Source organism: Podarcis erhardii (genome assembly GCF_964252035.2).
Source record: "Podarcis erhardii genome assembly, chromosome: 15".
Taxonomy (NCBI): Eukaryota; Metazoa; Chordata; class Lepidosauria; order Squamata; family Lacertidae; genus Podarcis; species Podarcis erhardii.
In genome coordinates, this window is record NC_138505.1 from 4,423,286 (window position 1) to 4,450,549 (window position 27,264).

General features: G+C 45.8%; 1 protein-coding gene and 1 long non-coding RNA gene across 3 annotated transcripts in view; one reads left to right on the plus strand and one right to left on the minus strand.

Moving 5' to 3' along the window:
• LOC309330157 lies at positions 1–4,850 on the plus strand. Of its 2 annotated transcripts, none has more exons than XR_014151323.1 (3): positions 1–174; positions 3,845–4,422; positions 4,684–4,850. It is a non-coding gene; the product is annotated as an uncharacterized lncRNA (long non-coding RNA). The 2 variants fall into 2 exon arrangements; XR_014151324.1 differs by having other exon boundaries at positions 3,848–4,422.
• The window catches only part of TMOD4 (tropomodulin 4), a 26,755-nt gene continuing 873 nt past the window's right edge, over positions 1,383–27,264 (minus strand). Inside the window, exons 2-10 of the mRNA XM_081841284.1 lie at positions 18,543–18,729; positions 16,160–16,316; positions 9,029–9,151; positions 6,642–6,731; positions 6,202–6,332; positions 4,863–4,970; positions 3,388–3,531; positions 2,530–2,674; positions 1,383–1,835 (exon numbers count right to left, since the gene is read on the minus strand). Coding sequence (XP_081697410.1) covers positions 1,813–1,835; positions 2,530–2,674; positions 3,388–3,531; positions 4,863–4,970; positions 6,202–6,332; positions 6,642–6,731; positions 9,029–9,151; positions 16,160–16,316; positions 18,543–18,668 — 1,047 coding nt within the window. The 5' untranslated portion in view covers positions 18,669–18,729 and the 3' untranslated portion in view covers positions 1,383–1,812. The remainder of the gene's footprint in view (positions 1,836–2,529; positions 2,675–3,387; positions 3,532–4,862; positions 4,971–6,201; positions 6,333–6,641; positions 6,732–9,028; positions 9,152–16,159; positions 16,317–18,542; positions 18,730–27,264) is intronic.

A 27,264-nucleotide genomic window follows, 5' to 3' on the forward strand; every position in this document is an offset into this window, starting at 1 on the left:
TCCTTCAGCAAGCTGAGGTGAGACAGGGCAGCTTAATTCAATTCAATAATACTGGTCCAGAGCCACCAGAATGTTCCAGAAGGGTCTCCCTCATCTGTCCTAGTTTCTATACTATTTCCCTCACAGCCCTTGTTTCCTCATTTTTCATTCTCATCTTTGCCTTGCCCATCTTAGGTAAATCATGCTGCAGGAGGGCAGTTATATTACTTTTCTCCTGTCACTTTTTATGACAGAACTTGGTTAGCCCTAGTGGCACTAAGGGAATTACAAACACCAGTTTCCACCTAAGATGGCGGCCGTCATCAAGGCCGTCTGTGAGGACGTTGGACTGTAGGCCTTGTTGCCCGGCAGACATCTGTCACGCCAAACAAGTGCAGGGAAACAAATTTGTTTATGATGCCCTCAGGCTCTCTGAAATGGCTTCCTGACTAATATCTCCTTGGGCCCATAAAAACCGTCATCCTTTTGGCCTGCGGTTGCCTTTGCCAATTTAGGAGTGTTTGTTGACTCCCAAGGCCCAACTGGGTGCCCTCAGTTTCCATATTTTCACGCTCACACCTGGCACCGCTGAGGAAAAAATTGAATTTGATCCTGTTGGCGCTGGGGCTCATTTGGTGTTCTGTTTCCGCTATAGTTCAATTTTTAAAAAGGGGGAAAGGAAACCTCTTTCTTCTTTGTCCAGCCTCTTAAAATGCCAAAATGACATTTTGGAGACTCTGTGATCCTGGTTTCTCCACCCCATGTGGCATCTGATGGCAGATATTAGCTGACAGGAGTGAGGCCATTGTTGGCTGACTTTTGTGAGGGCGGCTTTGGCAGATCTCCAGGCCTGCCTCTTTTTATGCTCTTTCCTTGCTAAATTTACCTCAAACTTAATCTCAAATTTCCCTTTTGTAGTAGAAGAGCAGGCGAAAGGACCTAGATTTAATTAGACACCTTCAAACTTGGTGTGTCAGGAGATGAATGTCTCCACCTGCCCATCTTTTCCAGAACAATTCTGGGACATATTTTCCAGAACATTCCAACCTAGAATGAATGAAATTGATTTCCACCTGGCCTGTGTGCTAGTGTAAACCCCAAATGCCAGGCTCATCACCAGAAAATTTATTATTTCTGATGCTGTGCTTACAGGCACAAGTGCAGAACCCCTATGGGAAAATGAAGGCTGGGTCCGGTGCCAGTCACCATTGCCAGCAGCACCAAAATAATAATAATAATAATTTTATTATTTATACCCCACCCATCTGTTTGGGCTTCCCAAAAGGTGATGGGAGGCTTTGGGGAAGAGGCCACGTCTCAGGCGTGGGGCTGCCCATTAATGAAGGAGGCAAGCATTTCCAAATGCGAGCTGACGACCCAAGAAATTTGAGATAATATACGTATTCAGGTTTCGATCAGCGAGATGGTGCCAAATCATTTAATAATAGTAGCTTGTTTAGGAAAGATAGGAAGATTGCAACTGCCTTTGGTCCTTAGCGGAGAACAAAGCCAGTTCTTTGGGGCAGGGCGGGCGTCTCTCCGAAATCTCTCTTATTTACAGAGGTAATCAAAAGACGGGGAGCCTGGATTCGGAGGAAGAAAGAACCTGAGATTGCAAGAAATTGGGGTGTGGTGGGGGTTGTCGGTCGCCAAGGTGGGGGGAGGACGACAGCAGGGCCAATCTCTCCGAGAAATTCTCTTCTTGAAATAAAATAAAAATCCTTGCTGTTGGCAAAACTCTGTCTCTGGGAGGCAGGCAGAGCTTAAAAGGCTGCTTAGAGGCACATGTGGAAGCTTAAGGGCACTCTGGATTCGGTCGCAGGGGGTGGGCCATTATGTTTTCTTCTGCTTGCGGCCTGCAAAGGAAAGACGAGCAATGTGAGGACACCGAACGCTGCCTTATATACCTCGTCAGGCCATTGAGGTCCCATGTAGCTCAGTAGACTCTACACTGACCGGCAGCAGCTGTCTGGGGTTTGGGACAGTGGGTTGGATCCATTGGGAGTTGAAGCTGGGACTTTTCTTTTTTCTTTTTTCTTTTTTTAAATGATATTTATTAGAAGTTTAAAAATTACAGAGAAAAGAAGAAAAGAAAACAACAAAAAATTTAACAAAACATATATTATTTTTTTCTCTTTTTTATGTATTGTAATATATGTTTTGAAGCTGGGACTTTTCGCATGCAGAGCAAGTTGGGCAGACAGAGGGAAGGCCTTCTTTGCACAGAGCATAGTTCATCTTTGGAACTCATTCCCACAAGAGGTAGCGATGCCTACCAATGGAGATGGCTTTAAGATTAGACAAATCCATTGAGGACAAGTATGGCTATCAAAGGCTACTAGTAGCCATGACAGTCATGTTTCCCCCCGCCCCCATTGCTGGAGGCAATATGCCTCTGAATAGAGGTTACTGGGAAACACAGGCGGGGAGACCACTCTGGCCCTACTTGCGGCCTTCCCAGTGACATCGGGAACAGGATAGCCAGCCATGATGTCCACCCACTAAAAATGACCACTCAATTATCCAAGAATTAGGACCAGCAGCACTTACGTAATTCGTTGTTCTTGGTTATCGCGATGGAGGCTCTGGCCCTTGGTCCTTGCTGCGTGAAGTGATAACCAAAGCGGATAATGGAAGGGCAATTTTCCAACATGGCGGCCATCTCCATCTCCACCGAATCGCCCAGTCGCTGGCGCTGTGTGGGGAGAAGGAAGAAAGAGAAATGAGAAGTGTGAAGGAAGCGAGGAGGGGCCCCACACTACTGTTTTTTTGTTTTAAAAGATGACATTGGGTTTGGGAGGAGACAAGAGGATGTTGCGGGCTGAACTTTGCGAATTCATGCATGTAACCAGAGCATGGTTTGAGGATGCACGAAGCAGCCACCTTGCTGAAGCAAAGCAGGTCTAGGGCTGCTCATTTCCAGGAGAGGGGGAGAAGGCAAGCAGGTCTTTTTGATTGGCGCTGCACAGAGACTATCATAGAATCATAGAAGAGTTGGAAGAGACCACAAGGGCCATCGAGTCCAACCCCCTGCCAAGCAGGAAGCACCATCAGAGCACTCCTGACATATGGTTGTCAAGCCTCTGCTTAAAGACCTCCAAAGAAGGAGACTCCACCACACTCCTTGGCAGCAAATTCCACTGTCAAACAGCTCTTACTGTCAGGAAGTTCTTCCTAATGTTTAGGTGGAATCTTCTTTCTTGTAGCTTGGCTCCATTGCTCCGTGTCCGCTTCTCTGGAGCAGCAGAAAACAACCTTTCTCCCTCCTCTATGTGACATCCTTTTATATATCTGAACATGGCTATCATATCACCCCTTAAGCTTCTCTTCTGCCTTTGCTCGCCATTTCATCTGGCTGCAGAGGGGAGAGTGCAAGGGGCTCTGACCCCAAAATGGAGGCCAGCTAACCTGGTTGTCCACCTTGAGTTCAGTCAGCGTGGAGTTCTCCTTCATGGCTTTAATGACTTCCATCATCCCAGCGCTGGTGATGAAGTTAGATTCAATGTTGAGGCTCTGAAGGGTCTTGTTCTCCTTCAGCATCTCAGCCACAGCCTGGGGGCGCAGAAACAGGCAAAGTTCAGGAACTCTTGCAAGTACAGTGGTACCTTGGTTCTCGAACTTAATCCGTTCCGGGAGTCCGACTCCCAAAACCATTTGAAAACCAAGGCGTGGCTTCCAATTGGCTGCAGGAGCTTCCTGCACTCAAGCGGAAGCTGCGCTGGACGTTCGGCTTCCAAAAAAGTTTGCAAACAGGAACACTTACTTCCGGGTTTGCGGCATTTGGGAGCTGGTTTGTTTCACAATGAAGCCTTTCGAGAACCAAAGTACTACTGTCTTGTTTTCAGCCACTGTCTCCAACTCCCAGCAGCTCCAGCAGCCAGCGAGGGCAACAGTCACAGAGGATGATGGGAGCTGGAGTCCAGCAAAGTCTGGAAGGTGTTGAACTACCCCAACATTTGATGTTTCCACTATCCCTTTGGAACTCCCTCCCTCCTGATATCAGGTAAGTGCCTTCGCAGTACTCTTTTCGGCACCTGATAAAAATATTTTTTCTTTAGATAAGACTATCTGGATGTGTAGAACACTGACATGTGCTTTCACCCGATTTTTAGCTTATTGTTGATTTCAGTTTGCTTTGAGTGTTTTCAAATAGTTGCTTGCAACCTTTCTTTAACTGACCATTTGATTATTCCATTCTTTTCGTAACAGTTTTGAGGGTTGGTTTGTTTGTTTTTACAATCATGCGGCATATAAATTTTATAGACTAAAATAAAGAAATGCCAAAGCAAAGGCCAGGCTGGCCATGACTGATGGAAGTTTTGGTTCAGCATCACCTGGAGACTCTCCCATCCCTGCTTAAGTAGGACTAAATCAGGGCTCTGGTCCTGATTCTGTTTTGGTCCTGTTCACCCAGTATTTGGTTAACCACAAAGCCGACATACCGTATTTTTTGCTCTATAAGACTCACTTTTTCCCTCCTAAAAAGCAAGGGGAAATGTGTGTGCGTCTTATGGAGCGAATGCAGGCTGCGCAGCTATCCCAGAAGCCAGAACAGCAAGAGGGATTGCTGCTTTCACTGCGCAGCGATCCCTCTTGCTGTTCTGGCTTCTGAGATTCAGAATATTATTTTTCTTGTTTTCCTCCTCCAAAAACTAGGTGCGTCTTGTGGTCTGGTGCGTCTTATAGAGCGAAAAATATGGTAAGTTGTCCTAAATTGGGGCTATTCTAGCCTAGAAGGTTCCATGAGTGATCACAAGGAGTCATCCTTCTCCAATTCTGTTCTCCCTCGCCAGTTCCTGTTAGGGTTCAACTCTAGCCAAAGCTCTAGATTGCCTGTTAAGGGCAAGGAAGTTTTTCAGAGGAGGAGCAACCTCAAAGCTTACATGTGCCACTGGGTCATTACTCCGGGTTGCAACCAGACTGAGCTTCTTGATGACAGTGTTTCTTTTCATGGAGTCGCAGATTTCTATCAGCGTCTGAACGGGAATGTCCTGTTGGAAAGAAGAGAGGCCCATCTGCACCACCCAAAATCTCGCTTCAAACCTTAACTGTTCCTACATTTGGTGGTGAGGGACCACATGACGTTACCCTTCTCCTGCTGACATCTCGCATGTCTCAAAGCAAAAACCCATTTTTTTCCTAATAGGTAGTAGCACAAAAATTATTTATAATATGCTTAATGACACTTTCACAGGGTGGTGTGGAAGAGCCGTAGGTCACCGCATCCTGCAGGAGAGTTTCTTCTTCAAATCCCTAAAATATCCACATTTGCTTAGAGCAGGGCTTTCAGTGTGGCTGTCCTGGTTGTGTGGGACAGCATCACAGTTTGAGACATAGCTGTTGTTTTTTAATGTTTTTAAAAGTATTTTTAGCTGCTTTTAAGGTAAGTTTGTAAATCACCTTGAGGCACATGTAATTTCTCTGATGAAAATAGGGACGTCCCATTCGCTAATGAGAATTTTACTATTTATACCCCACGCTCTGACTGGGTTTCCCCAGCCACTCTGGGAAACTTCCAACATATATTAAAACATAATAAAATATCAAACATTAGAAAAACTTCCCCATACAGGATTGCCTTCAGACGGCTTGGGGGTCAGATAATTCCATACCCTCCAACATTTCTGCAATGAAAACAGGGACGTCCTAAGGAAAAGTGGGACATTCCAGGATCAAATTAGAAACCGGGACGGCTTCTCTAAATCTGGGACGTCCCTGGAAAATAGGGACACTTGGAAGGTCTGCCATTGTATTTCTTAACCTTTGAAGGACCGTCCCACTCTCACACTGGTCAGATCCCTATCCTCTGACAATTAATCCTTTTAATTGTTCATAACCATGAGAACTGGAACTTTAGCTTACGCTTAGAGGAAAGTGGTAGAGCATCTGCTTTGCATGCAAAAGGTCCCAGGTTCAATCCCCAGGTAGGTCCTGGAAGGAACTCTCTCTGAAACACAGCTGCTGCCTGTCAGTGTGGACAATATTGAGCTAGATGGACCAAGGATCCAGCTCCATATGAAGCTTGACAGGAAGCAAGGAACAAGCAAGGTGCTTGTTTCTGCCACCAGAGATGCTTTTAAAAAATCAGCTAGATGTGCTTGAGCCCATTGACATCTTCAAAGCATCTGCTCTTCTGACAAGTGACAGACTCCAAAACAGGGGCTGTTCCATCTGTTGCCTGCTTAAACACCCAAGTGTGTCCTCCTGGGACTTGGCACTGACCTTAATGTTATTAAGGTTCACTTCCTCGAGTTCCTTGTCGTTGCTCTGGATTTTCGTCAAGGTTTCCTCCACATTTGTGGGGTTTGGAGGCTCATCTGGGACAGGCTTGTACTTATCAGGCTGCACTACGCCTGAGAGAGAAATAAAATAAAGAGAGAGTGTGTCTTGAATAACAGAGGGCTGAACTTCAGGACCAGGGGGCAAATGTGGCTCTCCAGTCTTCCCTTTCCAGCTCTCAAGACCCTTCTCAGGCCACGCCCTTCTCTCGAAGCCTGTTCTCATTGGTGAGTGTTTTGCTTAGTCTTCCTAGGATTGGGACCCTAGCCCCCAAGCATGTCCACTTGAGTTTGACAGTTGCTTCTGGTTCCCGGGCAACAGTCTCTCCTAACTCCTTGGTCATTTGCCACCCTCTGTAAGATGCAGACCAAGGAATCACTCACTGTTTATGCCTTCCGTGTTTGTGATGTTGCCGCTGCAGATGGCATCATAATACTGCTTGTTGCTCATGAGGGTGTACATGCCCAGGATAGCTGCAAGGAAGCAGAGAAGGAAATAGCCAGATTTGTATTTTCTTTAAAAAAACAACAACACACCACAATATTCTGATAATTTATTTTGGATTGCCAACCATGTGCAAGGAGCTGTATAGAGCACTGAGGCCTGCCCCTCTTCTGATCACTAAGCCTAGCTCTCCCTGTATCAATGCATTTTAAATTTCCTGCACATAGAAGTGTAGCATGTCGTGGGGATAGTTTAGCTAGAATCCTTGACACACTAGTATTCTACATGCGGGCTTGTTGTTTTTTAGCGTTATTTTTACTTCCCAGAGCAGCATCTTCAGACTACAGGCAGGGACTCCCCTGTTTTAGCTATCAAGTCAATCTACAGACTGTAAACACCAAACACAGTGTCAGGTTATCCAGACAACCACATGAAGCAGTCGATAGGATAGAGAGCTGCACATAAATGACACCTTTCAAAATTAGAGTATGACAAAATCCATAAATAATCAGATAGTTAAAAACACCAGCCTGTGATTGTAAATGCAGAAATGCTCCCTATGCATTATTATTTTTTTAAGCTAGTCTGTCAGGGCACTGACAGTTCCAGATTTGCAGGGGGCCTTGGACAAGATGTCTCCTGTGGGCTCCCTCCCTCAGTGAGTCCACCCACCCACTGCCATCATTGCCATCTGTTCTTGCTCCTCTGCCTCAATGTTGTTGCCACAGGCTTGCTTGCCAGTGAGTGCCTCCGCCTCCTTCTTGCCACCACTAAAAGCAGTTCTCAACCTGTTGTTGGACTACAACTCCCATTGTTCCTGAGCTCTGGCCTTGCTAGCTAGGGGTGATGGGAGTTGTAGTCCAACAACATCTGGGGACCCACAGGTTGAGAAAGGTTGGATGAGCAGGTTGCAACAGTGGAGAGGAGACAGCAGCCAGAGGGGGCTCTTGTCAGTGGGACCTGCTGCCTGGGTTTGGGACCCCAGCAGGTGCCTGATCAGCCCAACCTGTTTTGCCGGCCCTATGCCTGGGAGAAGGAGGCTTCTCTGTGCATTTCCCTTTTTCCGTAGGCACCGACATTTCAAAAAATCCTTTGTGGAAATCCATTATTTACAGGGACAGGAGCAACCTGCTTTGTCAGGATAGCAGCATAGCTAGTGGGGACATTTCTGTTCCGGGGCATCCATGCCACGTCCAGCTCCGATTCCCAAAGCTCAGCAGCAAGCGGAGAGTAGGGCTGGCTTAGCGCCACGCAGAGACACTTCGGGTGCTCTCGCCCTATCAGCTTACGCCTGACAGGGAGCCATGGGGGCAATAAAAATACGTGAGGCTTTGGCAAGGAGGTGACATCAAGGGACTTTCCCGCCCGGTGGTCACCGGCCAGCACGGGAAACCCACCTGCTTTTTATGCGATACAGGTTGTTACAATTGTCCTGGGCTACCTGCAACAGAGTCCCCTCTTAGATGGGGATGTCAGAGAAATTCCAATCAATATAAAAATGGGAGCAGGAATTTACGATGTCCGCTCAATTCATCCCATGTCCATAACGGAAATCAATCCAGCAAATAGGGTTAGTGTTTGCTGTTGTCATTGCTTTCCATCCACTAATGATGTGCAATTGACTGGTTCTCTTTTGCATAGACGTTGTATTTCCTTTGCATGACGAATGTAAGAAGAGGGAGTTCTACCATTTAGCTATGTGCTGCATGAAAATGGACAATGCAAGAAGCATTCTTCATTCCTGTTAAAAAAACATTCTGGTTTAGACAAGCCTACCCAGAAGTTTTAAGGCAGGGTTGTAAATGCTTGTTGATTTTACTGTTTTATCTTCTGTGAACCGCTTTGAGGGTTTTTTGTTTACAATCAAGCAGCACACAATATATATTTTATGGGGGGGGGGGAGTATTTACATCCCCATCCACAGCAGCGGACTTCTCCAGATATCTAAGTCAGTGGCTTCAGAAGGGGTTAAAAGGAAGTCCATGCACAGACCCAAGCTGAGGGTTGTAGCCAGATAAGTACCACATGGAATAGACCTGTTGGAAATAACAGGCCTAAGTGAGTCACATTCATTAATGTCAGTGGGTCTACTCTAATATTGGCTACAAGCCCAAGGACCTAACTGGACATACTGGGTGCATTTGTACTTCTGTGCTTCTTTTTGAGCTGATGGATAAATGCCAAGAGGTTTCTGATAAGATGAGTTTCCTTTCCCCCTATTCGGAGCAAACTTCCACTGGGATCCGATACACCTCACTGTTGTTTGTGCCCCCAACATGGAGCAGCTCTCTGCCCACCACCCTCCGGCCAGAAATACGCTTTTTACCTGCAATGTCGCACATCTCCGCATCGGTGGCATTTGCTAGAGCTTCTTCCAGTTCAGGTTCCAGCGTGATCTGCTCTTCTTTGGGGATTTCCCTCTTGGGGTTTTTTGGAATAAAGGGTTTTCCTGGTGTTTGGGGTTAGGGGAGGAAATGAACTAAATTAAAAGTGGCACACAAAAAAGGCCATAGGATGCAGTTCATTCAAGCAATTCCCTCCTCCCAAATTATCCAAAATGTCCCCATTCTGAAATCCAGCCAGATGTGGTAAAATGCCCCCAAGCTGAGCTCAAGGTTTTTGTAATTAATTAGCAAGGCCCTTAAACAACCTGGGTTCTAGATAGCTCAAGGACTGCTTGAGTCTCTTATATCCCTGCTTGATTTCTGATATTTTTGGGTGAGTCACTGTTAGTGCCCCCCACCCCATGGTTTGAATCCACAACTCAAATCACTCAGGAGCCATGTATTTAGTATAGTGGGCTCCTTCCTTTTGGACTCCCTGCAGGCTGAGATTAGGCATACCCCTTTCTACTGAACTTCAGCAGCTTGACAAATACCTTTCTATTTCAGTAAGTATTTTAAGGAAACATTCTGTTTTTGTTGTTGTTGTTGTTGTTTAGTCGTTTAGTCGTGTCCGACTCTTCGTGGACCAGAGCATGCCAGGCACTCCTGTCTTCCACTACCTCCCGCAGTTTGGTCAAACTCATGTTGGTAGCTTCGCGAACACTGTCCCACCATCTTGTCCTCTGTCGTCCCCTTCTCCTTGTGCCCTCAATCTTTCCCAACATCAGGGTCTTTTCCAGGGAGTCTTCTCTTCTCATGAGGTGGCCAAAGTATTGGAGCCTCAGCTTCAGGATCTGTCCTTCCAGTGAGCACTCAGGGCTGATTTCCTTCAGAATAGGTTTGATCTTCTTGCAGTCCATGCGACTCTCAAGAGTCTCCTCCAGCACCAGAATTCAAAAACATCCATTCTTCGGCAATCAGCCTTCTTTATGGCCCAGCTCTCACTTCCATATATCACTTCTGGGAAAACCATAGCTTTAACTATACGGACCTTTGTCGGCAAGGTGACATCTTTGCTTTTTAAGATGCTGTCTAGGTTTGTCATTGCTTTTCTCCCAAGAAGCAGGTGTCTTTTAATTTCATGACTGCTGTCACCATCTGCAGTGATCATGGAACCCAAGAAAGTAAAATCTCTCACTGCCTCTATTTCTTCCCCTTCTATTTGCCAGGAGGTGATGGGACCAGTGACCATGATCTTCGTTTTTTTGATGTTGAGCTTCAGACCATATTTTGTGCTCTCCTCTTTCACCCTCATTAAAAGGTTATTTAATTCCTCCTCACTTTCTACCATCAAGGTTGTGTCATCTGCATATCTGAGGTTGTTGATATTTATTCCGGCAATCTTAATTCTGGCTTGGGATTCATCCAGTCCAGCCCTTCGCATGATGAATTCTGCATATAAGTTAAATAAGCAGGGAGACAATATACAGCCTTGCCGTACTCCTTTCCCAATTTTGAACCAATCAGTTATTCGATATCCAGTTCTAACTGTAGCTTCTTGTCCCACATAAAGATTTCTCAGGAGACAGATGAGGTGATCAGGCACTCCCATTTCTTTAAGAACTTGCCATAGTTTGCTGTGGTCAACACAGTCAAATGTTTTTGCTTATTCAATGAAGCAAAAGTAGATGTTTTTCTGGAACTCTCTAGCTTTCTCCATAATCCAGCGCATGTTTGCAATTTGGTCTCTGGTTCCTCTGCCCCTTCGAAATCCAGCTTGCACTTCTGGGAGTTCTCAGTCCACATACTGCTTAAGCCTGCCTTGTAGAATTTTAAGCATAACCTTGCTAGCGTGTGAAATGAGCGCAATTGTGTGGTAGTTGGAGCATTCTTTGGCACTGCCCTTCTTTGGGATTGGGATGTAGACCGATCTTCTCCAATCCTCTGGCCACTGCTGAGTTTTCCAAATTTGCTGGCATATTGAGTATAGCACCTTAACAGCATCATCTTTTAAAATTTTAAATAGTTCAGCTGGAATACCATCACTTCCACTGGCCTTGTTATTAGCAGTGCTTTCTAAGGCCCATTTGACTTCACTCTTTTGTTGACTATGAGGGCCACTCCATTTCTTTTATGGGATTCTTGCCCACAGTAGTAGACATGATGGTCATCCGAACTGAATTCGCCCATTCCCGTCCATTTTAGTTCACTGATGCCCAGGATGTCAATATTTATTCTTGCCATCTCAATTTTGACCACAATGCTTTTATTACATTAACATGAATTGGCTTTGTTCATTGTATGCTTTTAATAATTTTTACTGGCACCCCTTTGAGACTTCTGTGATTAAGCAGTAGCCGGTTTTCCCAAATTAGTCCAACATCTGAGGATACATTTTTTTTTTCTGACTGGAAAAAAGGAGGGGGGCACTTTATTCTCTTACCTGGAAAGACTTTTCCCAAGGATGTGTGTAATAATAATGATAATAATTTTTATGCACATTTCCCCCAACAGATGCATTTTTTTTGCTTAACGTTCTTTGTAGCTGGAGAACTGCATTACAAAATTTGGAAAAGTGTGCTATTCAAAGGGTAGCTGCATTCTCATTCTTGTATCATTTGGGGCATGTGAATTAGTTAGGTCCAGATTCCTGCATTGCAGGGGGTTGGACTAGATGACCCTCATGGTCCCTTCCAGCTCTACAATTCTATGATTCTGTTAAACTGCGAGCCAAACTGAATTTCTCTTCCTTTCTGCCTGAGTTCCCGTTCAGTGTAGGTTGCCCAGCTGGAAAAAGACCGGAACAGTGATTCTGTCGATTCTTAGCAGTCGATTCTTAGCAGATGCCCAGAGCAGTAACTCATCCAGAATTTCAATGTGGAGGATTCAGGGCCCTCAAATTATTCCAGTTCTTCATTTCCCATGGCACACTAGCAGTTCTCTCTACACTATCTGACACGATCAGATCTAGAAACGTGCGCTGTTTGTTTTGTTGCTGGCTGGTTGTTGTTTTTTAAATCCAACATTAAAGTAGCTGGGATTCCAAAGTGGCCACACCAGACAGTTCCATTTCATGTGGCCCAGATCTAACCCCTCTCCATGCCCCCAAAACACGGTGATTTAGTTACAGAGAGGAAGCAAGGGATTTTTAAATCACAGCCAGATGTTTAATTGCTCAGTACTAAAAGTAGCAGCAGAAGAAGAGGTGCCATCTGTTTAAATTGTTAGAATATAAACACCAAGCCACTACGAGCTGTATCGCACTAATTTATCTTGTGAAATTAAGAGAACAGGGGTGGGGGAGGGATAAAGAATATGAGAAATGTAGATACGGCGAAAACAGTTTTTCTGTGTATAAAAATAGCAGCAGTAATTAAATAAGGGTGGGGAGAGACGGCAATGCCTCAGATTGAAGCAAAACGACAGTGTGATGACTCGACGCTCAGGTTAGAAACATTAAGATGTATCGCAATTACTAATTGCATTTCTTTTCTATTTTGCGCTGGTTTTCTAATGTTAAGAACATGAACCACAATAAGAGGGAGGAAAGAAGACACGGACAAGGTTTCCTTTCAGAAAATCTCTTGACACTGTGAACTTTCAGGAAATCTTTTTTTAGGCCCCAATGAGACTGGGAAAAGGGAGAATCAAAGCTGCCCTTTAGAAACGTCCCGGCTCCGGGATCTTTTCTTTGTTGCAGCGTGGAGAGAAGTAAATTAGCGTGGGAACCACAAAGTGAGAGGAGGCGCAAATAGGGTGAACCTGAGATGCCTTCACACACACACACACACACACACACACACACACACACACACCAACCATCTTCCAATCTGCTGGCAGAGTCCACCTGTTGCTCCTTATCACCGGCACTCAGAATCTGACTGCTGCTGCCTCTCCACGGGATTGGCCAATGCACCGGCAAGATTCAACACAAACGCCATTAGTTAAGCTGCAAGATATCTGGAAAGGGTAGTGCTGCTGCTTTTGACAGGCAAGGGATGTCAGAAGGCAACGGCTTCTATTCCAAACTGCATTAGTCATAATCGGGTCTGTTTCTCTTGCACTGCGGTTCAGTTTCTGCCAAACACTACATTATTCATCTCACCATGACAGCTATTTAGAATCACAGAACTGTAAAGTTGGAAGGGACTCCAAGGGTCATCTAGTCCAACTCCCTGCAATGCGCGAACCACAGCTAAAGGATCCATGACAGAGGGGCATCTGGCCTCTGTTTTAAAACCTACAACGAAGGAGAGTCCACCACCTTCCGAGGAAATCTGTTCCTCTCTCGAACAGTTCTTACTGTCAGAAAGCTCTTCTTAATGCTCAATCAGAATCTCCTTTCTTGTCATTTGAATTCCCCTCCAGAGCAGCAGAAAACCAGCTTGTTCCACCTCCCATGGGACAGCTCTTCAGGCTAAATGTACAGCTGGATTGGGCCCTCAAAATGGGTGAGAGACACATTACTTCCGCTGTAATGGGTCCTGATGTACCAGTTGAAGGCCAAATGGATCATGAATTTAAATCCCTGATCAGCCTTGTTGTTCACTGAAGGAGCTGGCTAGAGTAGTCTCTCAGATTGGCGTGCTTCACAGGGTTGTTGCATGGTGACACAGAGCTCCTTGGAGAAAGGGCAGAGTACAAATGCCACAGGGAGGAATTCAACAAGTGAAGAGGTTTCCTTGTCACTGTGCCTCCATGTACCAGTAGCTAGACTGGTTGGATTTCTGCCTGTTGTACTGCTCTTAAAGGCAGAGGAGCCGGCCTGGAGTATAGGGGTAAAACATTTGTCCCTTGTCTATCTTCAGGTGATTGGCAGATAAGCAGTGATCAGTTTCTAAAATGTCGTTTTAGGGATGTGTTTTCTGATGCACAATATAATGTTTCTGCAAGTTTTGTGGTCAAAGGTGGAATGAAATGTATTTTAAAATTTTACCAAATAAGATGTGAGATATATGTACATTGGCTTTTTAAAAAGAATTTTTGGCAAGCAGAACCACTGGACAGCTTAAATTTATGCTCTCACAAGCTGATTATAAAACTTTGGTTCCTCTGGTTGGTGCCACACAGAGAGGACCTCTGCGAGTGAATGACAACAACCTTTGCCTGACCTGAGCAAAGCTACTGGACAGCTGAGATCTGAGGTCTTGCAGGGGAATCTCTTTACAATACCTCAGCTCTCAGGGTCACATGCAAAATCTGCAGATGAAAGAACATCATAAAGAAGAATATGTCGAACACCCTTAATGTACAGCAGCAGGATGCCCTGAAAGTGCTTTTAGCATATGTGAAGGATGCAACTCTGAATGAAGACAAGTCCTTAAAATCGATGTCCTCCTTTTCACGCCTTTCATTGTGGGGTCAAGTAGCTGCAGTTGAAGGTCAAGGATGAAGAACATGCAGCTGCAAATGCGCCATCGTCTACTCAGAAGGAAGTCCCAATTCACTTTGGTGCCGACATGTATGAGAGAGGGCTACTAATTTGATTTTTACCCCCCAGGTGTGTTGATGGATGATTTGAAGAGATGCCGTGAGCCTTTACCAGGAGCACTTAGGAACCTTTTGTGGGTCAGGACATCTGAGCTACACACCGGGCTATTTTGAATCCTCGGCGTGCTCCCGGCCGAGCTAAATATAACTTTTCCTCTCAATCCCATCTCAATTCTGGGACAGCACGCACAGTAGGATTCTGGCAACACTCAGGAGCAGCTTTTGCCCGGCGCCAAGCTGGGACAGAGCTGGTCTCGAAGACCTATGGAGTGTACGTGATTGTCTCTCTGCACATGCCTCCAGCACCTCTTGCCCCCAATCAAAATGGGAGCCATGGATTTGGAACCACCAATAAAACTGGTGCTAGCACCCAGGGTTTGTTAAGGATATTGCAAATGGCAAATTCCAAAATCCATATCAGGCAATGGCGTTCTTAGGCCAATCAAAGTGTCACAAAGGAGTGTGGAAGCTTTCAAGGCCAGGACAGTTCAGAGATGGCTCCCCAAGCATGGTTTGTGCTAATCACAGTTTATAATCAAAGTACAAGCAAGCCAAGGTTTACAGCTGCTTGCCTGCTTTTGTTTCCCAATATCTCAGAGCTCAAGCTGATACATTTCCTTTCATTTTGATTGTGCAGTAGTTTCTGGAGACAGGAAACTAGTAGTCACTCTGCTCTGTCAATTTGAACATCCCATTGAATCATACAGCACACAAACCAAGGTTTCTCAGCCTTGCTCACCAGATTATCACAAAACATGGCTTGCCAATGCAAATGTCACAACCCAGCATACCACAGGCCCATGGTTTGCAGACTTGTCAAACCATGGTTTCTGGCGTCAGACGCAAACCATGGTGATGCCTAGGAAAAGCCTGGTCTGGAAACATACAAACCAATGGATTCTGGGGCTGATGGCAAACCATGCTTTCTCAAATTAGTCTCATGCCTAGCTGCTGACCACAGTTTGATGTGACATTTGAATAGAATGAATTTCTACATCTTTGTAACAGGAGAAATGCTAGAGAATGAGGCTACTCTGGGGCCTGAAACACAGCAGGCAGAAAATAAAATTTATTTGTCCAAAGGCAGATGTCCAGGCTTCTGCTATTTAAATCAGACCTGGCCAATCCAGATGCTCCATACGATTCACCAATCACAGAGGGTATAATCTAATGCAGCCCCTGTAGCTCAGTAGTAACTCAATAGCAACCATTATGTTAGTAATGGTTAGAGTGTCAGACTATGAGATCAGGGTTCAAATCTCCACTCAGCCATGAAGCTCACTGGATATCACTGCTTCTCAGCCTAACCTACCTCACAGGGTTGCTGTGGGAATAAAATGGGGAGAACCATGTACATCACCTCGAGCTGCTTGGAGGATATAAATGCAATGAATAAATAACTCACTGAAACTGACTTTTAGGGTTGCCAGCTGACCATAAGTTTTTTGGGGGGTTTAAATGGGCTGCTCCTCTGCCTTCAAGAACAGCTCAAGCTGCAAAAATCTGTAGGTGGCACTTTGTGCAGCACAGTTGCACGACCTGCTGCTGTAGATGGGACAGCCCCAGAAGATAGCTGGGAAGCTTGGCAATCCATCCACCCAGGCTTGGAATCACAGCATCCAACTTGGAAATTAGATAAATACCTTTTTTCTCTCCTGTGAAGGGCACCAAGTCTTCCCGCTCCTTCGCTTCCATTGCCTGCTTCTCCAGGTGCTGCATGAGGGCGTCTCGATCCAATGGACCCGTCGGGCTCTTCTTCGTCTGGTCTCGTTGCCGGAGACCCGCTGGGAGCATCACATTCTATGAGGCAGAGCAGAATGGGGGTGAGCGAGTTATAGAACAGGGGCATTGTATCGCCCAGTACTGTAGGATAGGGCTTCTGGTTGTATTAGAACACGGACTTTCAGCCAGGCCATCAGAATTAACTCAACTGGGCATTGTATCGCCCAGTACCGTAGGATAGGGCTTCTGGCTGCATCAGAACACAGACTTTCAACCAGGCCATCAAAATTAATTCAACAGGTGAAGCTTCGGGCTTTGTTATATTTCCCTGTTAGGTATCATTTGCTGAATGTGCCTGCTCCCCTCTCCTAACAACACTGGCAAGGGGAAATTACTTGTGTGCTACTGGGGAGTGACATGACATGGCTACTACTTTTAAACTTTCCGCGCTCTTGTTCATCACCACAAAACTTGGCCTTGGGGTTGTGAGGGGGGGGGGTTGTAGGGGTGGGCAGCAACAAATTCCCTGGAAAATAGCAACCTAAAGTTCCTTCCACACCTACTGCCTAGATGTGGGACTATTTCCTAATCTGAACGTATGACAACGATAATTGATAATATTCGGTCTTGATACCCGTACCCTCTTGATTCTCAAGCAAATGTTCCTAAGCTGAATGTACGGTACATTGCAAAAATCCAAATTAGTATTCTCCTAAACTTGATTCCGTCCTGCAACCTTACCCCTTTAATGTTAGAGTTATAGGCTCAATGGCAGAGCAGAGAGATGGGAAGGAAGAAACCACCCAAAAAAATCAGCATGGCTAATCTTTGCAAGATACTTCACAATTTTGTATTTAAAATGGGTGCATTTGAGGACCTATAAATGCTATAATAAAAATAAAAAGTTATCACCAAGACTTAAAAGATGAAACTTTAAGCAAACTCATTATCTGAGGGTTGATCTTTATCATCCATGCACAGGGATCAGCAGGCTTGGGAGAACCCCAAAATTTGAAGAAATACCATATTTTTTGCTCTATAAGACTCACTTTTTCCCTCCTAAAAAGTAAGGGGAAATGTGTGTGCCTCTTATGGAGCGAATGCAGGCTGCACAGCTATCCCAGAAGCCAGAACAGCAAGAGGGATTGCTGCTTTCACTGCACAGCGATCCCTCTTGCTGTTCTGCCTTCTGAGATTCAGAATTTTTTTTTTTCTTGTTTTCCTCCTCCAAAAACTAGGTGCGTTTTGTGGTCTGGTGCGTCTTAGAGAGCGAAAAATACGGTGCTATGCATCTCTCTTTAGAGGGAAACCTGAAGGAACCCCCCTCCCCAAAACAGTCCAGACAGTTGGGCATGCACAGTGGTCACAGATTGCCTCTGATGTCAGGGCACAAAAGTGGAAAGTGGAGGGTGTGAGGAATGGCATGCCCTGGAAAGGGATGGCAGGATCTGTCAATTTTGGTTCTTTCAGTTTCACATCCCCCCCCCCCCCAATCTTAGATTCAGTTATCCACATTTTGCAGCAATTTGTAATTATAATAATAAAAAAAATCCTCATGAAAATTCATCAGTGTTTAGTGCGAATTACTCATAACAAACACATTTTTATAAGCTGTTTTTAATACCATACGTTTGTTGCAGTCTCACTTGTTGCCCCTAAGGAAAATAAAGTTCCAACATCTTCATATTCAAGAGGGCTGTGAATTTTAACCCAAGAAAATCTTTAATAAAAATTATAAAAGAAGAAGGCAGCTATTAATGTTTTGATTCAGCACTAGAGGGTTTGCTTCAAAAACCATCTGGATAGGTGAATCTGCTGGTTTTGGTTGCTTTCATTTTATCAGTCTTAAGTTCAGTTCTCCATATTAGCTTGAAATTTCTTTTAAACCCCTCGCAAAAATTTGTCAACATTTTAGTGTGAATTTATTTCAGCATACACATTTTAAAGCATTTTTGCATTGTGTACACACTTTTGTGAGCAAATTTCTGTAACATAATGCATTTTTGTACATAAGTTTCCCTAACATATACATTTAGAGGAACATTTTACCCTGTCAAATGCATTACTTAGCTGGAAAACTGCATTGCAGAATTAGGAAAAGTGAAATTTCAAACTATATTTGCAAAAAGTGCAAATTAAGTAAGTTTATACTTTAATTGTGAATGAGATTGAATTTCTCCCACATCCCTAAAATCATGTCTAGGCAGTCGTATTTCCGTTTCCCTCAAAAACCTAAAATTAAATCTAGAATCTTCAAGAATCCCACCCTCTACCCCAAATTTTCACACACCCCCTCAATCTCACTTCAGGGTCCATTTCCTGAAGCTCTACGTCAAGTTGAGCCAGCTCCTCCGCAGATAGTTCATTCAAGATCTTATCTTCATCAATGTCTCGATATTTCTCCAGCTCTTTCTGGTATGAAGTCGTCATGGTTGCTGCGGTTTATGCAAAGGTGGTGTCTCTCCTGTGATGTAGAACGAGGAGGATGAAGCTGGATTTAGGGGGATAGAAAGAAGTCCCAGTGAGTAACTAGGAGGCAGCTCTAGAAGATCCAGTGTAAAATCAGACACAGGGCAACATGGAACACTGTTGGGGGGGAAACCAGTGGAACTCCTTGCCTCTTGATTTTTCTGACTGGTCAGCTAAGTTGGTTTCTGGGACCTCTTACCACTATAAATTAGTGGTAGTGTTGGGGCTGGCACCTGATTAAAGAAAACATAGTTAATTAACCCTATGTGTGTCAATTGATTACTATTTAATTACTTGATTGAATCAGCCTACACTTCCTTATGAAAAAAGTGGAAAGCACGGGGAGAATTCTTTCTGTGATTTTGAGATGCGTCATTCTCCATTCACTCTCAAACCAGAAGGGACGCTTGTTTTGAAATGGGGGTTGCCAACTGTCTTTTTAAAATATATAACTGCCTTCTACAGTCTGGTTTGAGTCCTCCTGACTTGTGGGGGGGGGGGGGACACACCAACAAGGCTAAACCCAAATGTTAATTCAACCATGGTGCTTGTGACTTGAGTTTCTTTGAAGAGCAGGGTCTCCTGGTAAGTTTATATCTTGATCTTGAAACTCTCAGCATCCAATTTTGGTGTGTGTGCTTGTTTAATTCAAATCAAGTCACATTTCAGTCTATGGCCTTAATTGAACGATCCAGACGAATAGATCAGTGCAGGCATTTATGGCCACATCAGAGTGTTCAACAAGCAAACAAGCTTATCCGTTCACCCAAAAGAAAATGACTGGTATTTTGCACTGTACTTTAATTTTTTGTCCTGCCTAAAGGGCAGCGCTCCATTTGCCAGAAGCTTGTGCATTGGCGGGGGGGGGGGAGGTGTTGAATGAATCCCCCAAAACAGCTGTTTTAAGCCACCCCATTCAGCTGATTGTCAGGACCTGGTTCTCAAAGGCTGAGAACCAGTGGTCTGGGATGATGGCACTTATAAGTCCATCATCATACGGAGGGTCACAGGCTCCCCTTCCCTGGGTTTAAGGTATAAGCCCCCCCAAGGGACTGTACCACTTCAGACTGCAAATACAAGACGGAATGGGTGCCCCTGTGCCCTATGTCAAAAGTGCCACAGAAAACAAGAAGGAAGAACTTCCCTTGGAAGGTGGTGGACTCTCCTTCCTTGGAGGTTTCTAAACAGAGGTTGGATGGTCATCTGTCGGGGGTTCTTTAGCTGTGATTCCTGCATTGCAGGGGGTTGGGCTGGATGACCCCCGGGGTACCTTTCAACTCTACCATTTATGATTCTTTAACATGGTTGGGATTTGGGGCTTGTGGGGAGAGGACACCCTGTTGTGTGCTGTCTGAAGTCGTATCCTCTCTGGAGGGCTGCGCCATGCAATGTTTTTAAATATGTAATATCATTCACATATGTCTGTGCACGCACACTCTGTGTCTCTTAGCTATGCATTTGGACATTTCTTGAGATATCATAACCAAATTTTGTGCGTTGGTTCCCGAGATCAACAGCACATTTCTGTCTACGTTTGGGTACTGTTGGGCGCTGTTTTGAATCAAGATGGTCAAATGAACCTTTCAAAACTATGCCGATTTTTAAACACAGGTCTCAGAATTGGTTTCCTAGAATTCCTGAGGAACCCCAGGCTAGAAACCTTCTATATCAGATTAAATGACAGATGCAGGAAGGCTCTGAAGCCTAATGATGGAGAAATCAGATTGAGCAGTCCCATTCCCATAATTAGTCTGTCTGCTTATCACTCTCTTACAAGGCAGGTGGGGAGTGCTGCAGAAAAATGCTCTCAGTCTGGCTCTTGCTCTCTTCCCCTCCCTCCTTCATTTCTGGTCTCACCTTCTCTATCACAAAATGGACCCAACCCACCACACAGGGCTGTTGCACAGGACTAAATGAATGCAAAGGAACCACTCTGAAGTCTGGTACACATGGTGCCTTTTTGAGCTGGGGTGTATGTGCGTGTTTTTAATTCTGTGATTCTCTTTTTAACCTTTTCATCTAGTTCAAGGACCCAGTGGCGCAATGGGTCAATGCGTCTGGCTGATAACCAGAAGGTTGGTGGTTTGAGCCCACCCAAGGACAGCTGTGGCCAGAAGTCATGGACTGCAGGAATTTCAACACTATCATTCTGTGATTCGACGTTTTGTTCATCTTTTTAAGAACCTAGGAAGCTGCTTTATCCTGAGCCGGACCCCCAGTCCATCCAGCTTGGTATTGTCAACACTGACTGGCAGCGGCTCTCTAGGATGCCAGGCAGCTTTCTCTTCCAGCCCTAGCGGTAGATGGCAGGGACTGAACCTGAGACCTTCTGTATGCAAAGCAGGTGTTCTGACCACTGAGCAGAGGCCCTCCCTTATACCAGATGGACTCCCTGCTTTTTCTAGTACCTTTCAAACAATGCCTTCCTGTTTTCCAAGCTACTTCTTTGATCTGTCTCTTAGTCTCCTTCTCACTTTCCCCCAAAAGATAAGAAGCTTTCTGAAACAGGAGTCCTGGAATCAAAGAGTTCTTGTGTGCTCTCAGAATTCAACCTCCATGCAAATGAAGAGGAGGTCTGTGTCAGCAGCTATAAGGGGTGACAAACTCAGCCAGCCCTCTTCCGGGAAGATCTAAACTAAATAGGTTTGTTTGTTTTCCCCAAGATGTCTTAAACGATGGTCAAACTTCCATTCTCCATTTCCTGTGCACTTTAACAGCCTGTGGCGGATAGAAGTTCAACCACTCTGGGATAGCTTTACCAGTGGAATTTCTGCCTGTCGCGCAAGTTGGTTGTGTTTCCAGCAAGCGATGTGATAGGCAAAGAAAAGCGGGGAGGTGGGGAGGTGTTTCTGGAAACACAAGTGTGAGGAGCCTTTGACCCTCCAGATGTTCATAGAATCATAGAATGGTAGAGGTGGAAGAGATACCCAAGGATCATCTATTCCAGCGGTTCTCAACCTGTGGGTCCCCAGATGTTGTTGGACTACAACTCCCATCATCCCTGAGCTCTGGCCTTGCTAGCTAGGGGTGATGGGAGTTGTAGTTCAACAACATCTGGGGACCCACAGGTTGAGAAAGGCTGATCTAGTCCAGGAATGTTCCTGGATTATAACTACCCTCTTCCTCCCTGGCCCTTGGGAGCGCAGGGGCTGACAGGAGTTGTCATTCAGTGAAACTCCTGGAGGAGAGGGCCAAATCTTCCCCACACCTGCTGTAACCATAGAATCATAGAATCATAGAGCTGGAAGAGACCACAAGGGCCATCGAGTCCAACCCCCTGCCAAGCAGGAAACACCATCAGAGCACTCCTGACATATGGTTGCCAAGCCTCTGCTTAAAGACCTCCAAAGAAGGAGACTCCACCACACTCCTTGGCAGCAAATGCCACTGTCGAACAGCTCTTGCTGTCAGGAAGTTCTTCCTAATATTTAGGTGGAATCTTCTTTCTTATAGTTTGGATCCATTGCTCCGTGTCTGCTTCTCTGGAGCAGCAGAAAACAACCTTTCTCCCTCCTCTATGTGACATCCTTTTATATATTTGAACATGGCTATCATATCACCCCTTAACCTCCTCTTCTCCAGGCTAAACATGCCCAGCTCCCTTAGCCGTTCCTCATAAGGCATCGTTTCCAGGCCTTTAACGGTTGCCATGCAAGTGGACATTCAGCTGGTGAAGCGTCCCACCTGTCAGAGTAAAAAAAATGCCCTGACAAGCCTCCGGCAGTCAGAGAAACCATAGCAGAGAAACAACAGTGGGAAGTTTAGTGAGCGTAAATCAGGCATCCCCAACTCCCGCCATCCCTAGCTAACAGGACCAGTGGTCAGGGATGATGGGAATTGTAGTCCCAATCTGGAGGGCTGAGTTTGGGTTATGCCTGGTATAAATGAACGTCCACAGGGGCACAACTTTCCATGCTGAAATATGTTGTTGGTGGCGACAGCCCACCTTTAGATGACTCCCACATTCTTATCTTGGCCAATCAAGTGTTTTGGTTCAATATCTGCATTTTTCCTGCCACCATTTTGGAGGAGATTAAGCTCCTACTTTGCATTGCCAAAAACAAATAAATAAATGTTGGCCATGTCATATTCCCTTCGATTGACAGGAGAAAGATGAAAGAGACTACCTTTTTTTCTTTCTCTTTTAAAGCCACACTAGACAATTTTTACCTCCTCCCACCGAGTGGTACTCTAGACGTCTGCCCTAAAGTCTCACTCTGACAGCACTACAAAGAACGTGTCCATCAAGACTGCTTTGTCTCTGACAGGGGCAAAGAAATGCCGCTGGGAAGCTCCGCCTTTCCCAGATTCACCTGAGCCAACATCCCATTGCCACACGCCAGGTTTAGACATAAGAATGTGAGACGGGCCAAGCTGCTTCATCTAATCCAGCCTCTTCCCTCAGCCCAACAGCACAAAGCAGGTAGGAAAGAGCCTTTTCCTTTGTTTGCTTTCCAGAATCTGGTGCTCTCTGAGGTGGACTGCCCCTGAAAGACCCATTCCGGCCATCGGGACTAACAGCCCTCGATAGGCCTCTGAATTTGTCTCATCCCGTTTTTAAAGCCGGTTTAAATCAGCACCCATCACCTTCACATCTTGTGGCGGTGAGTTCCGCACATCAGTTTCACCCATCCACCCCATATTCTAGTATTACGCAATGCTGGAAGGTGGTGGACTCTCCTTCCTTGGAAGTTTTCGAGCGGATGTTAGAATGGCCATTTGACAGGAATTCTTTAGTTGTGGTTCCTGCATTTCAGGGGGTTAGACTGGATGACCTTTGGGAACCCCTTCCAACTCTACAGTTCTATGATTCACTGAGCAGAAAGACTCTCGGTTCCCCCTGTCTCCACACTGCTCGTGATTTGCTAGATCTCTATCTGGACTCTTCTTTAGGGGTTTTTTTTTCTTTTCCTCCTCCTTCTCCCCTTCTCTAATCTAAAACGTACACAAGGAAGGAAGATTTTACATCCATGAGAAAAAAACACACACAGAGAGAGAAGCCAATTCTCTTTTGACACCCTCTTGCTCCCGTCTTGGGTCTGGAGATCTGCCCTGCCAGGTGGTCTAGCATTGTGCGAGGGTTAATTAACAGCGAGGAGGGGGCTTAGCTGGACTTCCGAGTAGGAAGCAAGGACACAGCGACCCGGAGCCCTCCGGGAAACCTGCCACACCATCTCTGCATTCAGCGTGGCGCTAGAGTCTCTCCCTTCAGTGCCTGTGAATAATACCAGGCGCTGGGATTCACAAGCAGGGAGACTTGCTGCTGCTGTGCTCGGGTGCTGCTTGTGGGCTTACTATTCAGGGCATCTGACTGGCCACTGTGGAAACAGGATGCTGGACTAGACGGACCCCCATTGGCCTGGTCCAGCCGCCAGGCTATTTTGATGTCCTAATAGAACCTCCAGGTCCAGAGGCAGTCTATCTAGATCCATAAATTCAATGGGTGTTTGGCCACAGACACTGGAGTGGATGGGCCCTCCTTTGGCCCTTGGGGCCCCTTCCAATTCTACGGTTCCATTATTCTGTGCATTGCCTCTAACGTTGTCTTAATGCCGACATTGAGTGTGCAGGTGTCCTTTGCAAAGTTTAAAGGCCTTTCCTGAGCTACAGCCCCTTATACCTGCAGGGATCCCTTTCCAAATCTCCAAGACTCTGCCCTTTGGCCCCAAATCTTCTTTGTATAAAAAATTGCCCCCAGGGGGTTTCTGAACTGGTAATGAACTCGGGGGAAACTGGTGACCTGGGTCACTGGGTAGGTTATTAACTGGAGGGGAAAAACAGGTTACTTTAAGATTATGAATTATTCTTTTATTTATTTATTTATTTATTTATTTATTTATTTCCCTCCCACACACCTCTTTTTCCCAAGCTGGGGCTCAAGGTGGCTTGCGCAAGTTAAAAGAGCACAGATAAAATGCAGAAGGCTAAAAACGTATTAAAAAATAATAGTTAAAAGGTTGTTAAGCTCTAATAGAATTAAAAACAAAGTAGAAACAAAACTGTTTAAATGTAGGTAGTAAAAATAGCGCAGCCCTTTCCTTAAATAAATAAATAAATAACCACATACATGCAATCACTCCTCCAAGTCTACCTGCCAGCAGAAGGACAACAAGGAGGGAGCCAGTCTGACTTTCCCAGGGAAAGAGTTCCAAAGTTGTCTGGGAGGAGCCATCACTGAGAAGGCCCTCTCTTGTGTCCCCACCAAGCGTGCCTGTGAGGGTGCTGGAACTGAGAGAAGGGCCTCTCCTGAAGATTTTAAACCCTCAAGCAGGTTTGTATGTGAGGATACAGTCCTTCAGATAGCCTGGGCCTAAGTTGTATGACTTTACCTAGAGGTGCTTTGAGAGATTGGGGGATTGGGGAGGAGGGCAATTGAATGGCAATTGAATCAGCTGGGAACAGAAGTGTTGGGAGACGGCAGGTGAATCGGGGCGGGGGGGGTGTTGTGTGCATTAAACGAAAAATTCATTCATAGGGGCAATTTGGATGGGAAGTGAATGGGCTTGCAAAGTCTGTATCCTCTGAAGTCTAAATTTTAATCTATGTACATTGTTAGTGTGTTCAGATTTTATGCAGCTTTGGATAGGAGTGATGGGTCTCTTGCTCTAGAGATATTTTAAGTATCTAGGAATACAGTGGTACCTCAGGTTAAGTACTTAATTCATTCCAGAGGTCCATTCTTAACCTGAAACTGTTCTTAACCTGAAGCACCCCTTTAGTTAATGGGGCTTCCTGCTGCTGCAGCCGTGCCACCAAAGCACGATTTCTGTTCTCATCCTGAAGCAAAGTTCTTAACCTGAAGCACTATTTCTGGGTTAGCGGAGTCTGTAACCTGAAGGGTATGTAACCTGAGGTACCACTGTACTCTGGCTTTATGTCTGCAATCCCCTCCCTGAAACACGGTGCAGTTTCCACCTCCACCCCTCCTTCCATTCCCCCAGTCAACCCCTGCTTATCCCAGGTCAGACGCTTGGCTCTATCTAACGCGATGTTGTCTACACTGACTGGCAGCGACTCTCCAGGCTTTCAGAGGGAGGGCATTCCCTGTCCTATCTATCTATTTTTACTAAGTTATATATTGCATTCCTACCCCACCTTTTCCTCCAAGGAGCTCAAGGCGGCGTACACAATTCTCCTCCTCTTCCTCATTTGATCCTCACAACAACCCTGTGAGGTGGGTTAGGCTGAGAGGCAGTGACTGGCCCAAGGTCACCCAGTGAGCTCCATAGCTGAGTGGCGGGATTTGAACCCTGGTCTCTCCCAGGTCCTAGCCTATCACTTTAACCACTACACCACCACTGGCCCTCCTACCTGAATATGCTATTGGGGATTGAACCTGGAACCTTCTGCAGGCAAAGCAGGTGTTCTGCCCCTCAGATACAACCCTTCCGTTCTAGTCGTCATAGGTAAAGGTAAAGGGGGTTGCGGCGCTCATCTCGCTTTACTGGCCGAGGGAGCCAGCGTTCAGCTTCCAGGTCATGTGGCCAGCAGGACTAAGCCGCTTCTGGCGAACCAGAGCAGTGCACGGAAACGCCGTTTACCTTCCCGCCGGAGTGGTACCTATTTATCTACTTGCACTTTGAGGTGCTTTCGAACTGCTAGGTTGGCAGGAGCAGGGACTGAGCAACGGGAGCTCACCCCGTCGCGGGGATTCGAACCGCCAACCTTCTGATCGGCAAGTCCTAGGCCCTGTGGTTTAACCCACAGCGCCACCCGCGTCCCTCTAGTCGTCATAGTTCTCAATAAAGGGCCAATTTGCAATGAAACCAAGGAAGCTGCCTTATACTGAGTCTGGTCACCGGGGTCTGTCTAATGTTGTTTGCTCTGACTGGCAGCAGCTTCCCAGAGTTTTAGGCAGCCCTAACTGAAGGTGTCAGAAATTGAACCATGGACCTTCTGCTTTCAAGGCAAGTGCTCCATGCCTGAGCTGCGTCTTTTTCCTGCGTGATCCCCACCTTCTCCGCAGCCACAACTTGGCCCTCGGCCGCATTTCCCAGGCGGACAACTGAGTTTGCCAAAAGCCCTCCCTCCTTTGCCCAGATCTCTCTCTCTCTCCCTTCTTGGCTTCCAGAACCTTTAAGGCTGTGAGATGCTCCGGGTGGGGCCACTATCCATAACAATTATCTTTTGCGCTTTTTTTGCTATGTCACTCTGCCTAGCGCTCCATCGGCGGCGTCATAAAAAGGGTAATAGCTGTCCAGTTTCACACCATTTGAGAGACAGTGGCTGTGTACAGTTAAGGCATATCACCCCCCCCCTTCTCGAAGAATCCCGGGAACTGTAGTTCGCCCTTGAGCCTAGCTGCAAGTCTCAGCTCCTGCAAACTGCAGTTCCCAAAATTATTCAAATGCAGCATGCCTTGGGGAAAGTTCCAGGGTGGCTCAAATCTGTTTTGAAGATTCGATGCCACTTTTGAGTCCGAATTCAATCGCTTGGGGATCTCCTTTGACCCACCTATACTTCCTCCGTCTGGATTAGAGGATCCACCTGTTTCTAACCTCACCATCAAGGCTTAAAACATTACTTAAGCTCTCCTCCACCTTCAGCCCATAGATCT